Genomic DNA, 15,521 nt, shown 5'->3' on the forward strand with positions numbered 1-15,521 from the left:
TGAGAAATCAGACTTGCTACATGGATGAGGAGTTTTATGATGATGGCTTTGGCCCAGCCTCTGGTCAGCATCAGTGAATTTCTTGCTCTGGGGGAGGAAGCGTGATCGGGTGCAGGCAGAGGGCGAAAGGTTCCCTTGGAGGCTGCCTCTCTGCTGGTATGAGAACACTGCTGTGTAATGACCAAAGGAAGAACCCCTTCTGGAACCCTAAAAGTCCCTTCCTTCCCTGTTAGGATGCCATGCTGGTGGCTCTTAAGAGCCTCGTGCCAACCTGCCTCTTCAATGTCATTGGGTTTGGATCCACATTTAAAACCCTCTTCCCTTCCAGTCAGACCTACAGTGAGGTAAGGAGGGGGCATGGTTGGGACGAAGAGGCGTTGGGTGGTGAGGAGCAGAGGCAAGGGAAGAAAAGGAAAAAGGAGGTAACCTCAAGGCCTGCCCTCAGAGGACCCTAACCCCGTGTAGAACCTAGCTGGTGAGGCCAGGAGCAGAGAACCATAGGGGAGTTTCTCCCCTTGCAGGCCATCCGCTGACCTCCCCCTCCCCAAAATAAGGAACATGTGGGGCAAAGTATGGGTGTGCTCAGCGAGGGAGCACAGGGAAGAGGGTACCTTAGGCCTCCCACCCGCTGAAGCCTCCCTCTCATAAGAATGATGGACTCACGCAAGGTTGAGTCAAGGCGTGAATGGCAAGGGGCAGAGGAGTGAATAGGTAGGCAAGGGGGCTGAGCGTGGTGCTCCACACAGCTCCACAGCCACCACTCACGATGTGCCAACTTGCTGTTGCCCTTTCTTTGTTCCTCTTTAAAAATGTAAACATCCCTGGAAAAGGTAGCACATCAGATCCTGATTGCTCAGCACAGAGGAGGTTTCCTTTTCTGATGAGTGAGGCAGGAGGTGTGGCAGAAAGACCACTAGTCTAGAAATCGTAAGATTTCTGAAGATTTCCAAACCACAAGGCACAATTTGGAACAAGAAGACCTTGGCCCCAGCAGGATGTTCAGAACAGGAGTATCCTAGGGGATTCCATGGTGACCTAGTGGTTAGGATTCTGGGTTTTCAGTGCTGTGGCCCAGGTCCCATCCCTGGTTGGAGAACTGAGATCCCACAAGCTGTGCAGCAAGGCCAAAAAGAAGGGGGAGGAGGGTGTGTCCCTATACAGGTCTAGGCACAGGGAAGAAGGAACAGAAGGATGGAGGGATGGATGGAAGGAGGGGAAAAGGAAGGAAGAAATGAAGGGAGGGAAGGAGAGAGAAAGGGGGAGAAAAGGTGTAGGAAATGAGAAAAGAGGGACAGAGGAACCCCTTTTCAATTAAAAATAACTTCTTTATGGGTTTCTTCAATACAGAAATAATATATATTGATTGTCCCATGATTTTTAAATCTAGAGATGGTTGAAAAGAAAAATTTGAAAATCACCCATCATTAGTCAGAAAAAAGAGAAAAAAAAAAACACTATTAACAGCTTAGTATAAATCCCCTCTTGTTCTAAGCATTTGCACACATTTTCAATAAAGATAGGATTAGACCTCCCATACTGTCTGTATAACCTATTTTTCTAACAGAACAGCCTATCCTGAGCGTATGTCCATGCCAGTAAGTATTAATCTGCAACACAATTTCAATAGTTGCCTAGTATCTCGCTACACAGACAGACTGTGACTTATTTAACTAAGCCCCTCCAGTTGAGCATTTAAGTCGTCCCCATTTTTTTCGATTTAGTCATCTTTGCAGCAAAGGCCTTGCATCCATCCTTAATGATTCCCTTGGAATAAATTTCTAGTCTTGCTAGTTCAAAGGGTACATATGCATTTGAGGACTTTTGATATATTCCATCGCTCCGAGTGTGCATGTTGGAAGAGCTTCTTCCTGAGTCAGGATCAGGAGGATGCAACATCCAGCAGGAATCTGTCCGTGCCCAGTGGCATCCATCCAGTTCCAGAACCCTTGGCCAACTGTGCCTCGCAGTACTGGTCCACAAGGGTGGAGATCTGAAGCCCAGATGAGGGAAATGGTTTCCTCAAAGGATCCTAGGAATTTAGTGCCACAGTCAAGCCAGGACTTGAGTCTTAAGATTTCTAGACTACTGGTCTTTTCACCACACCTCCTGCCTCACTCATCAGAAAAGGAAACCTCCTCTGTGCTGAGCAATCAGGATCTAATGTGCTACCTTTTCCAGGGATGTTTACATTTTTAAAGAGGAACAAAGAAAGGGCAACAGCGAGTTAATACATCGTGAGTGGTGGCATCTGGGGCATTGGTAGATGGTGTTATTAGGCACCTCACACCAGAAAATGACCACCTGTTCCTCCTGCACGTGAGGCAGAGATGAAACCGGGAAGAGGAGTCAAGTCTAGTGAGGCTGAACTAAAATTCAGGGCAACAAAGCACTCATCCTCCAGGTTCTGGGCGTCTCCATGCCACATGACAGCCCTGGGGACCACCTCCCTGCCCTCCACCTTCCTCTGTAGGAGAACTTGGCCATGGCCTGCGATAGCATCCAGAAAATGCGAGCTGACATGGGTGGCACCAACATCCTCTCCCCGCTCAAGTGGGTCATCCGGCAGCCAGTGCTCCGAGGCTGCCCGAGGCTTCTCTTCCTGATCACAGACGGCGCCGTCAACAACACCGGGAAGGTGCTGGAGCTGGTGCGAAACCACGCCTTCTCCACCAGGTGGGCACAGGCTGAAGGTCTAGGGCTCGGCTTTTCTGGGCTGCCCTGGGCTGGGGATGCCAGACCTGGGGTAATGTGGAAAACGCCAGAAGGAAAAGCAAGGACCCACATTCCTCCAGTGCTTTGCTTCCAGGGTGGTGTCCAGTTCAGTTCAGTTCAGTTGCTCAGTCATGTCCAACTCTTTGTGACCCCATGGACTGCAGCAGGCCAGGCCACCCTGTCCATCACCATCTCCCAGACTTTATTCAAACTCATGTCCACTGAGTCTGTATTGCCATCCAACCATCTAATCCTCTGTCATCCCCTTTTCCTCCTGCCTTCAATCTTTCTCAGCATCAGGGTCTTTTCAAATGAGTCAGTTCTTCGCATCAGGTGACCAAAGTACTGGAGTTTCAGCTTCAACATCAGTCCTTCCAATGATTATTCAGGACTGATTTCCTTTAGGATGGACTGGTTGGATCTCCTTGCAGTCCAAGGAACTCTCAAGAGTCTTCTCCAACACCACAGTTCAAAAGCATCAATTCTTCGGCACTCAGCTTTCTTTATGGTCCAGCTCTCACATCCATACATGACCACAGGAAAAACCATAGCCTGGACTAGATGGACCTTTTTTGGTGGTGTGGCTGACTTCAAAGTTTGCCTTTTCCTCACAACAGTTCAGGAAGGATAAGATGCTCACGACCTTGCATCCAGGTCCCAAAGAGTAGCCTCAAAAGAGAAAGCCCTTCCTGCTTTGGCTCTGCACTGGGGTGGGAGGTGATGGGCTGTCCATGTGTGAATGAGTGTCCATGGATGCCCTTCTTCCTTCTCCCTCACCCTCTGCCTGAAGCCAGGGCCAGCTCTGAGATAGCTCATGATCTGCCCCTTTCCTATCAGGGGACAAAATAGCAGAGAGGGTGGGAAGTACCAGTCTCTTTTCTCCTCCTCTCCCAGGTGCTATAGCTTTGGAATTGGACCCAACGTCTGCCACAGACTGGTGAAAGGGTTGGCAACTGTGTCCAAGGGCAGTGCTGAGTTCCTGGAGGAGGGGGAGCGGCTGCAACCCAAGGTAGGCAGAAGGACCTCAGTCTTTTCTGGTGCTGGAACCTCAGAAGCCCAGACTGGCCACACAGCAACTCAGTGGTGGAACTGGGATTTCACCCCAAATCTGAGCTCTCCACTAGGCCACATTGCACCTCAGGGAGAATCACAGATGGAGGCACAGAGTGGGCAATTTCTGGAGTTAGTGCAGGACACTAGATGCCCTTGTCTCCATCCACTGGGTCATGTGTTCCATTCATCCTGGGTGGGTTGGATTGGGGCTGCCAAAGGAATCACTGCCTCTTGGATATGACTTGTGTCTGGGGTCCTTTCTGGACGTATTCCTGATGATGATAAATGATGGCTCAGAAGAATCTAAAGGGCCCAGAAGAAATCAAGGCCATTAGTCTTCTCTCCATGTCCTGTATAATTGGCACAAGTAATCCAGCCCTTAGAGAGTCTCTGTGTTGGTCCATATCCTCCAGGGACAAGAAACAAGAAAGCTGAAGAGCAAGAGGTTTCTTGAGGGATTAAAATCTGTGGAAGGGAAGAGGAAACAGGAAGGAAAACTCTTGAGTCCATGTGCAGATGCAGCACTTGTGAAAGGGAAGGAGGGAAACAGAATTGAGCAGGGAGAGCCTCAGACGTCAGTGCGGGTCTGGCAAGGTCTTAACCAACCCACCAGGGATCTCTGGAGCAAGAGTTGCCCATTAGGTCATCTGTGTTGGGTGGAAAGGCCAGGCACTGCTCATCTGTTGCCTTGGGGCTTCCAGGGAGCTGTGCGGTCTTGGTTTGAAAGATGAGGCATTGCATGTGGAGACTGCCATCTAACTGCATTCCTTGCAGCAAAAGAGTACAGTCTGTCTCAAAGGAAAGATTGAAAGTGCATCTCTACGGCTGCCATACTCCCCAGATAATTTTTTCTCCACCTTTGTAGTACATTTGAGGAAATCACTCTAGGGGATGCTAAGCCACTAAGTGCTAAACTAGCTGTCATTTATTGAACACCTGTCTTGTGGCAGATACTTGAAATGCAGTATCCCAAGTAGTCCTCTCAACTACACTGAGAGTGGAGAATTACCAACTCCCTTTAACAGAAAAGGGCCCAGGAAGGTCTGTGGCCCAGGAAGACAAATTGACTTGCTCAAAATCACTATTCGGGCCATGTTTTGACACAACTTGCTGTATGCCCCTGACTCATCATAATCCTACTTTGAGTCTTGGGTTTTTCTCATTTATAAAATGCTAAGCTTAGAGGTGACAGCAAAGATCTGCTCCAGCTCTGACATTCTAGGAGTCTGAGATGCTCAGATGCATGTTCACCGCTGAACAGGCCGCCCCAAGGTCTCTCGTCACTTCCTGTCTGCTACTCCTCCTCATGCTCACGCTCACATGGTCTTCATGCTCCTCACGTGTGCATATCCCCACGCACACATCCCCTGCAACCTGTGTTCTGACCTTGCCCAACAGATGGTCAAATCCCTGAAGAAGGCTATGGCCCCAGTCCTGAGTGATGTGACTGTGGAGTGGGTCTTTCCTGAGACCACCGAGGTCCTGATCTCACCTGTCAGCACCAGCTCCCTCTTCCCTGGAGAACGGCTGGTGGGGTATGGCATTGTCTGTGATGCCTCTTTATACATCTCCAATCCTAGAACTGTAAGTATTTTAGAAATTCCAGGAGTCGGTGGGGGTCCAGAACCCTGCCCACAAGGCCATCCTTGGCTGGAAAGACTGTTTATTTGTGGCAGCCAGGAGCCAATTGGATTTGGGTTTACTGCTGTGGGGTATGGCTGTTAGGCCATAGGCATTCAGTCAAGTGGTGACACCGCTTGGATAAATGCTACTATCTCAGTCTGCGGTTCTCTAGGTCCCCTGCAGCTGAAGAACTTGGGGAACATGTTTAAACTGTAGAGCCCTTGCTCCAACCCAGGTCTACTGAATAAAACTTAGTGGCTAAGGCCCAAGAACATACATTTTACATAATTGACCCAAAGTAGGTTATGGGTATATTCGATGAACAATTCAGTTCAGAACAGCACTTATGTTTCCTTCCCCCAAACACTCTAATCCAGCCGTATATCCTTAGAAGAATTTGTGTTTTATTTCTTAACATGGATAATTCTGTTGTATGTGGTGGCATAAGTGGGATAAAAGCGAGGAGCTTCTCAAAGGAGGTGAAACCCTAAATGCTAAAATGTAGAAGATTGCCCAAAAGCTATTTTCTCACTTAGCTTCCCTCTTTACTCTTTAGTAAGTCTCTCAACTCCCCTTTAAAGGATTTGTCATCTTATTTTCTTTTTAAACCAGAGTCACAAACTCAATGCCCAGAGGGACTGGGCAGGTATAAAATGAATGAAATGAACTTGTTATAAAAATTGAAGGGGAAAATATCATGAAGGATGGCAGACATTCCTGACAGAGAGGAAATGAGTGGTGGTGAGGAATATAGCAAACTGGATCACACAGCTCCGTTCAGCTCAGTCGCTCAGTCATGTCTGACTCTCTGTGACACGGAGAACCACAGCACGCCAGGCCTCCCTGTCTATCACCAACTCCTGGAGTTCACCCAAACTCATGTCCATTGAGTCGGTGATGCCATCCAACCATCTCATCCTCTGTTGTCCCCTTCTCCTCCCGCCTTCAATCTTTCCCAGCATCAGGGTCTTTTCAAATGAGTGAGCTCTTCATATCAGGTGGACAAAGTATTGAAATCGCAGCTTCAAAATCAGTCCTGCCAATGAACACTCAGAACTGATCTCCTTTAGGATGGACTGGTTGGATCTCCTTGCCGTCCAAGGGACTCTCAAGAGTCTTCTCCAACACCACAGTTCAAAAGCATCAATTCACACATCCTGTCTAAATTGTCAGCCCCTACTCAGGTCTAACAAAGCATTGCCATGGAAGAATGTAGACCTTGTGTTAAATGTATTTCCAATCTTTCAAGAAAAGTTAGGATTTCATTTGAAATTTTCAGATGTTATAAAGATATGGAATCTCTTAAGAACCATGGTCAGTAATATTAAGTGTATTCTGGAGAGTGGGGTGTTCAACTGCAGAGAAAACATGCTAAACCAAACGCTGGTCAAGACTTTGCACAGACTAGACCCTTCTTGGAGGCCTGGGAGGTAGTAGGTCATCCCCAGACTACTACTACCAGCAGGGATTATCAAGTCCGTTCTTTTGTCCTAACGCATGAGACGAGCAATGCTTTCTCCTCCTACTAGAACAGTTGTTGGGTAAAGAGTGTGATTATGACTTACCCTCCTGAAAGGCAATCTGCTGCTAAGTCGCTTCAGTCATGTCCAACTCTGTGCGACCCCAGAGACGGCAGCCCACCAGGCTCCCCCGTCCCTGGGATTCTCCAGGCAAAAACACTGGAGTGGGTTGCCATTTCCTTCTCCAATGCATGAAAGTGAAAAGTGAAAGGGAAGTCACTCAGTCATGTCCAACTCTTAGCGACCCCTTGGACTGCAGCCTACCAGGCTCCTCCATCCATGGGATTTTCCAGGCAAGAGTACTGGAGTGGGGTGCCATTGCCTTCTAGAAATAACTAATAAAATTAGACATATATAACTATTCAACCCAGCAAAACCTCCTAAGAGTCAAATACATAGAAACAAAAGTGATATAATAGATTTATGGCCAAGAATTTATTGTAGTATTTTTTATGGTGGCAAAAACATAAATGGCCACAAAGCAAATGCTTTATAAAAAGGGGTGGTACAGTATCATACAGTCAGATGTTTAAAAGAGTAGTTGATATGAAAGATTTCCAAAATGTTTTAAGTGTGAAATTCAAGCTACTGACAAAATGTAAGTAATATGGTCCAAATTTTGTAATACAAGGTGGCCACAAAAACCTTTATATTTTTTGTAGTTTATAACGTGGGGAATGGAATGAGGGCAACAGATAGTTCACACTGCTGTTTTTGTTTATCTATTTGGAGACAGCGATAGCATTTAGAATTACACTTTTAATTTAACAAAGAATATAATTATAAATATTAACAGCATCAGATTAGATCAGATCAGTCGCTCAGTCATGTCTGACTCTTTGTGACCCCATGAATCACAGCACGCCAGGCCTCCCTGTCCATCACCAACTCCCAGAGTTCACTCAGACTCACGTCCATCGAGTCAGTGATGCCATCCAGCCATCTCATCCTCTGTCGTCCCCTTCTCCTCCTGCCCCCAATCCCTCCCAGCATCAGAGTCTTTTCCAATGAGTCAACTCTTCGCATGAGGTGGCCAAAGTACTGGAGTTTCAGCTTTAGCATCATTCCTTCAAAAGAAATCCCAGGGCTGATCTCCAATTAACAGCATAAGTGATATGAAAAGCCATTTCCATTCATCATCCCTTAAACAGCTGCTGCTGCTAAGTTGCTTCAGTCGTGTCCGACTCTGTACAACCCCATAGACAAAAGCCCACCAGGCTCCCCTGTCCCTGGGATTCTCCAGGCAAGAACACTGGAGTGGGTTGCCATTGCCTTCTCCAGTGCATGAAAGTGAAAAGTGAAAGGGAAGTCGCTCAGTGATGTCCTACTCTTAGCGACCCCATGGACTACAGCCTACCAGGCTCCTCCATCCATGGGATTTTCCAGGCAAGAGTACTGGAGTGGGGTGCCATTGCCTTCTCCGCCCTTAAACAGCAGTCTGCCTAAATTCCCCGAGCAAGCAAAACCGTTGCCTATTATTCTGGTTCTTCAAAGGTGGAGCCTCCACCATCTCCTCTCACACCCCTTGCTGCCCTTTGGATGTCCTTCTTGACACCTAGCTTCACTCTAAGTCCTCTTTTCTCTCCCTCCCTCCAGGACAAGAGAAGACGATACAGCATGCTGCACTCTCAGGAGTCCGGCAGCTCTGTCTTCTACCACTCACAGGATGAGGAGCCCAACCCAGACAGCGGGGACTGTGTCAGGAGCGTGGGGGCACCGTTCAACCCGAGACAGGCCAAAGACGCCCAGCCGTCCAGCGGAGACACCACCCCCAATCCCGGTTAGTTGGCTGCTGTTTGTACTTCAGCTTCAGGGAAGCCATGACTGCTACATTTTTACTGAGTACCTACTATGTGCTAAGTACTTATTAACAATCTCAGTGAATGGTTAGCAGCTGCAGAGGCGGGTTACTATTACATCCACTTTACAAATGAGGAAACCGAAACTTGGAGAATTTTAGCAACTCAGCTGACTAAGCTCATGGAACCTGAAAGAGGTAGAGCACAGATAAAGAGTCTGTATCCATCTTCCTCCAAAACTTCTTTATGACGTTAGTTTCCATCCGTAGGGTATTTACTGGTCACCTACTAAGGCTAGGTCCTGAGCACAGAATGGGAAGCAAAGATGGCTCAAACGTGGCACCTGTCCCTCAGAAGCCTTCCGACTTTGAGAAAGACACAATTGTCCTTAATTCTGTTAGAAAGCAGAGTGACAAGGACCATAGGAAAGCTTAACAAACTGTAGGAATCCCAGGGAAAAGGACATCTGGCAGAGGATATTAGCAAAGACATAAAGAGGGCACCAGTTCTTAGAAGTGGGGAGAGGAGATTCCAGGCAGCAGGGACTGCCTGAGCTAAGACGTCGAGGTGTTGTGGCTAGAGAACACACACACGGCCAGTATGTTTGGAGCACAGATGCCTGGAAAAGGAGTAGAAAGAGTGGCTGGGCAGATAGTTTAGAGCTGGGTTAGGCAAGGCTTTGGATGCCAGGTGAGGTGAGACACCCGCCTATGTTTCAGTAGGTAAGTGAACATGAAAGTCACTCAGACGTGTCCAACTCTTTGCAACCCCATTGACTATACAGTCCATGGAATTCTCTAGGCCAGAATACAGGAGGGGTAGCATTTCCCTTCTCCAAGGGATCTTCCCAACCCATTAGGTAAGCAGTAGAAACCTCAAGAAGCATCCAAGCAGGCAAGGGGTCTATAAGCCACTCTCTCTTTCTCCACCCTGATGGCTTGCTTCTCTGTCACCACTCCTGCCCAGGTCTAGACCTCTCCCAGCGACGGCGGGCATATAGCACCAACCAGATCACCAACCATAAGCCCACCCCAAGGACCCTCATAGCCAGTGACCCCACAACGGCTACCAGGAGATACCTGCTGCGGAAAACCAAGCTGCAGGACCTCACCAACCAGACCAGCCTGGATGCTCCTTGGTGGCAGATTGATTTGCAGGTACCCTAGCAGGGAATTTTGGAGTTAGGGCTCACCATAGATGGGAGGAGCTGTGTCTCCTGCTTCAGTCAGAAGGATGGAGCTTGACTGCAATTTACACCAACATGAGTCACTTCCTCCTGTTTCCAAATCTTTACCTACCTGACCTCCAATTGACACCTTCCTAATAATGGTACTCACCGGTCAACGACATCACATATTCTCTTCTCATAGAACTTCCCAGTTGTCAAACAGTACCGCATTTGCACTCTCATTTGATTTTACAGTACCCCTTGGAAAGGAGGGAATGTAGGAGCTAGCCACCCCCACTCTGTACAGGTGTGGAAAGTGAGGGTCACAGAGGTAAAGTGACTTACCTAGGGTCACTCAGCCAGTCAGGGGATTGCAACCCAGGACCTTTTGCCTGCAAAGCCCTTGCTTTCCCCTCTTCATCCCTTTCTGCACCCTCTGCAAACCTCAAGGGTTGTACATTCATCTGGGGCAGAGATCATCTCAGAGTCAGAGGCACAGCAGGACCAATTATCCAGTGTCCAGCTCGACTAGGGTTCCTCAGCCCCCACACTATTGAAGCAGTAACTCTTGGTTGTGGGGCTGTCCAATGTACTGTAGAATGTTGGGCAGCTTCCTTGGCATCTATCCACTGGTTGCCAGTAACACTACCATCCCCAGCTGGGACAACCAAACATGTCTGCAGACACTGCCAACTGTCCCCAGGGCAGGGCAGCAAAATCACCGGGTTTGAGAAACACCGTGGTAACCCAGATGGATGTTTGCTATGATCTGTATGCCTCAGCCCATTTTCTTACAAATGGGCTTTGCATAGCATTGTCATTGTGAGTCTGTGGTTCCATAAAAGTAGCCTTTCATCCTCCCATTCCCCCCAATAACCCCATCCTCCCCTATCTGCACATATACATAAGCTCTCTGCACTCCCCAGCGATGGAAACACTGCCACCTTGTCCCTGAAGGTGCTTCTCTGTGCTTAGCCAGGAACCATTCGATGTGGTTAGAAGACACTGACTTTGGAGTCAGACAGACGTTGCCTAACCTCTCTGAGTCCCACCTTTTCATCTCTGCAAAGGAGAGACTAGCTTGTCAGACGACTGGACTAAGAGTCACCAACAGATGTTTACTGGGAGCCAACCATAGGTAGAAGACTCTTGCAGCATCTGCTGATAAGAGATAAAGTAGCTAGTGCAGCGCCTGGCACACAGTAGCTGTCCTTTATTTTTTGGTTTCCTTTTTTAATGCATTTGTTTGTAACTGAAGGGCAATTGCTTTGCAATGTTGTGTCTGTCTCTCTGGCGCACCAACACGAGTCAGCCGTAGGTAAACGTATGTCCCTCCCTCGCGAGCCTCTCTCCCACTTCTCAGCCCAGCCTACCCCTCTAGTCTGTCATAGAGCACTGGTTTGAGCTCCCTGAGTCACCCAGCAAATTCCCACTGGCTTCTATTTGACATGCGGTAGTGAGTACGTTTCCAGGCTACTCTCTCCACTCATCCCTCTCTCTCCTTCCCTGCCTGTGTCAACAAGTCTGTTCTCTACATCTGCGTTTCCATTGCTACCCTGCAAATAAGTTTATCAGTACCATCTTTCTAGATTCCATATACACACACGTTAATATGTAACATTTGTTTTTCTCTTTCTGACTTACTTCACTGTGTATAATAGGTTCTAGGTTCATCCACCTCATTAGAACTGACTCAAATGTATTCCTCTTTACAGCTGAGTAATATTCCATTTTGTATATGTAACACAGTTCTTTATCCATTCACCTGTCAATGGACATCTAGATTGCTTCCATGTCCTAGCTATTGCAAATGGTGTTGCAGTGAAGGTTGGGGTACATGTGTCTTTTTAAGTTGTGGTTTTCTCAGGGTATATGCCCCGTGGTGAGACTGTTGGGTGAAATGGTATCCTTTACACACAGTTCTGCTTGGTGAGAGCTCTGGACAGTTTGGCTTCTCTCCTGCTCACTTCTGACCCATCTTTGTTTACTGTTCCCTATCCCCTTCTTGATTTCTTCCACAACGTGATAATTCCCAGTATCCTTACACGAATGCATATGTATGCACACACACACACGTACACACTCCCTGCAGCCTGTGGATGGGTGAAGGGCTGAGTCTTAGACTAATTTGTTGCTGTGGAACCTGTAGGAGTCTCTGTTTTTCAGTGTGGTGGTGATCGTGGAGCAGGAGTGAGGGGACTCCCAGTCTCTTGTGGCAATAAAGGGGTTAAGGACCTCCCGGGACTCAGCAGCCTTGTCTGGGTACCAGTTCCCACTGAGGCCATCCTAAAAGGGACCAGTCTCTTTCATCTCCCAGACCCTTGTATCATCCCCAGGACCTCAGGCCCAGAGGAAACAGGAAGGCCATCTCTAACCCCTGCCCCCAAGAAGCCCCCTCTACTGGAGAAGTACAGTCCTCTTTCCAGTAAATATTTGATAGAGATGAGAAAGACTCTGTAGTTAACCATTAGTCTAAAAACTAAGGGGCAGTTTCTCTCTGTTACACCCAAGTGTCTTTGTTCCCCTACACCCTCCTCCTTCCAGGCAGGTGTACATGTTCCCAGAGGTACAACTTTTATTTTTAACTAATTTAATATTCTTTAATTACAAAAGTAATACATACTTCAGTTCAGTTCAGTCGCTCAGTCATGTCCAACTCTTTGCGACCCCATGAATCGCAGCATGCCAGGCCTCCCTGTCCATCACCAACTCCCAGAGTTCACTGAGACTCACGTCCATCGAGTCAGTGATGCCATCCAGCCATCTCATCCTCTGTCGTCCCCTTCTCCTCCTGCCCCCAATCCCTCCCAGCATCAGAGTCTTTTCCAATGAGACAACTCTTCGCATGAGGTGGCCAAAGTACTGGAGTTTCAGCTTTAGCATCATTCCTTCCAAAGAAATCCCAGGGCTGATCTCCTTCAGAATGGACTGGTTGGATCTCCTTGCAGTCCAAGGGACTCTCAAGAGTCTTCTCCAACACCACACTTCAAAAGCATCAATTCTTCAGTGCTCAGCCTTCTTCGCAGTCCAACTCTCACATCCATACATGACCACAGGAAAAACCATAGTCTTGACTAGATGGACCTTTGTTGGCAAAGTAATGTCTCTGCTTTGTCTAGTCAAGGCTATGGTTTTTCCTGTGGTCATGTATGGATGTGAGAGTTGGACTGTGAAGAAGGCTGAGCACTGAAGAATTGATGCTTTTGAACTGTGGTGTTGGAGAAGACTCTTGAGAGTCCCTTGGACTGCAAGGAGATCCAACCAGTCCATTCTGAAGGAGATCAGCCCTGAGATTTCTTTGGAAGGAATGATGCTAAAGCTGAAACTCCAGTACTTTGGCCACCTCATGCGAAGAGTTGTCTCATTGGAAAAGACTCTGATGCTGGGAGGGATTGGGGGCAGGAGGAGAAGGGGACGACAGAGGATGAGATGGCTGGATGGCATCACTGACTCGATGGACGTGAGTCTGAGTGAACTCTGGGAGTTGGTGATGGACAGGGAGGCCTGGCATGCTGCGATTCATGGGGTCACAAAGAGTCAGACACGACTGAGTGACTGATCTGATCTGAGCTGATCTGATCTAGGTTGGTCATAACTTTCCTTCCAAGGAGTAAGTGTCTTTTAATTTCATAGCTGCAGTAACCATCTGCAGTGATTTTAGAGCCCCCCAAAATAAAGTCTGACACTGTTTCCACTGTTTCCCCATCTATTTCCCATGAAGTGATGGGACCAGATGCCATGATCTTTGTTTTCTGAATGTTGAGCTTTAAGCCAACTTTTTCACTCTCCACTTTCACTTTCATCAAGAGGCTTTTGAGTTCCTCTTCTCTTTCTGCCATAAGGGTGGAGTCATCTGCATATCTGAGGTGACTGATATTTCTCCCAGCAATCTTGATTCCAGCTTGTGTTTCTTCCAGTCCAGCGTTTCTCATGATGTACTCTGCATATAAGTTAAATAAGCAGGGTGACAATATACAGCCTTGACATACTCCTTTTCCTATTTGGAACCAGTCTGTTGTTCCATGTCCAGTTCTAACTGTTGCTTCCTGACCTGCATACTAGTGTTCTCAATAAAGAAAAACCCTCAAACAGTTCGGTTGAATATAAAGTCAAAGTACCCCTCTCTTGTGCCTTGTGCCCACTTGGTTTGGGCCATTTCCTTCCAAAAATACTACACACACTCAAAAACACACATATGCAACACACGTATATGTTTTGAATAATCACATATACAAACTGGTCTCCAATTTACTTTTTAAATGTCTTTTTAATTCACTTCTTATATCCAGTAAAAATTACTCTGTTTGGTGAACATCTCTCTGAGTTTTGACAAATACATATAGTCATGTAACTCTCTCCACAATCAAAATATGGAACAGCTGAAATTTTTTAAAATATACATTTTATCTTGGATATCTTCGTGTCTTGGTGTGGAAAAAACCCACGACTTTCATTTCATCGTTGTGTGATGCTCCACTGCATAGAGGTACCATAACATATTTTGGCTTTCTAGGTGACTCAGTGGTAAAGAATCTGCCTGCAATGTAGGAGGCTCAGGGTCAGTCCCTGGGTTGGAGAGATTTCCTAGAGGAGGAAATGGCAACCCACTCCAGTATTCTTGCCTGGGAAACCTCACAGACAGAGGAGCCTGGTGGGCTACAGTCCACGGGGTCACAAGAGTCCAGCATAACTTAGCGACTGAACTACAACCACCATGATGTATACACTATCCCCTATCAATGGCCTTTTAGAAAGTTTCCAGATTTTCACTTTCTCAAACAGTCCCACAACAAATATACAGCACATGCACATGGATATTTTCATCCTTGTGTGTTGCCACAGAATTCAATTCCTAAAAGTGGAATCACTGGGTCAAAGGAGCTTGTGCATTTTCAATGCTGACAGATGGCACATTGCTAAATCGTTCTCCCGCAGGAGTGCTTCAGCGCAGTGGCCCATCAACAGTCCATGAGAACCCCTGTCTCCTCCTTGGCAACAAGGGTGTCATCAAACATTTAAATATTTGCTAATCCATAGATGGAAAAATCATAACTTATTTCAATTTAGAATATGCTCCTGAGACTGAGCATTTTTTCACAGGCTTATATAATACTTTTCTCATAAAAGCATTTTGTTGAAAATGATGTTTGTCATGCATGCTGCAAATACATTTCCCAGTTGACTTCTTGCCTTTTGAAGTGTTTTGTACTAGCATTGGACAGATTAAATCCACAAAACAGAAGTCCAGAAATAAAACCAAATGTTCATGACAGCTTTGTTAGGATAGAGATGGAGAACTGATAAACTGCAGGGACTCGATGAATGAACTGTCATCGGTAAACGGTGATGACATTTGTACTATTCGGAAAATCAAAGAAAAGGCTTTTCTATTTCCTCACACCAAAATAATTTTTGTTTTTGTGTGAATCAAAGATTTAAACAAAAACAGAATCACAAAAATTCTAGAATTTTTTTTTCCTATTCGGAAAGACTTTTTAGCATGACAAATGGGAAGACATAAGGGGAAAGGTTGATAATTATAACCACACACACAAAGTTTTAAACTTTACGGCCAAAAACAAAACAAACAAACAAAAAAAGTGGGTTTAGAATATTATCCATGGTACATGATTTTCCCATGGTTTT

General features: G+C 46.7%; 1 protein-coding gene across 1 annotated transcript in view; it reads left to right on the forward strand.

Annotated features, from left to right (window-relative positions):
- Positions 1 to 15,521, forward strand: part of VWA5B1 (von Willebrand factor A domain containing 5B1) — a 52,458-nt gene that overhangs the window by 19,704 nt on the left and 17,233 nt on the right. The window contains exons 8-13 of the mRNA XM_086326083.1: positions 234 to 344; positions 2,471 to 2,673; positions 3,607 to 3,721; positions 5,164 to 5,349; positions 8,505 to 8,688; positions 9,674 to 9,864. Of these exons, the coding sequence (XP_086182209.1) occupies positions 234 to 344; positions 2,471 to 2,673; positions 3,607 to 3,721; positions 5,164 to 5,349; positions 8,505 to 8,688; positions 9,674 to 9,864 (990 nt within the window). The remainder of the gene's footprint in view (positions 1 to 233; positions 345 to 2,470; positions 2,674 to 3,606; positions 3,722 to 5,163; positions 5,350 to 8,504; positions 8,689 to 9,673; positions 9,865 to 15,521) is intronic.

Source organism: Bos grunniens, chromosome 2, assembly GCF_055505025.1.
Source record: "Bos grunniens cultivar Pamir isolate PY7600 chromosome 2, Bosgru_T2T1.0, whole genome shotgun sequence".
Lineage (NCBI taxonomy): Eukaryota > Metazoa > Chordata > Mammalia > Artiodactyla > Bovidae > Bos > Bos grunniens.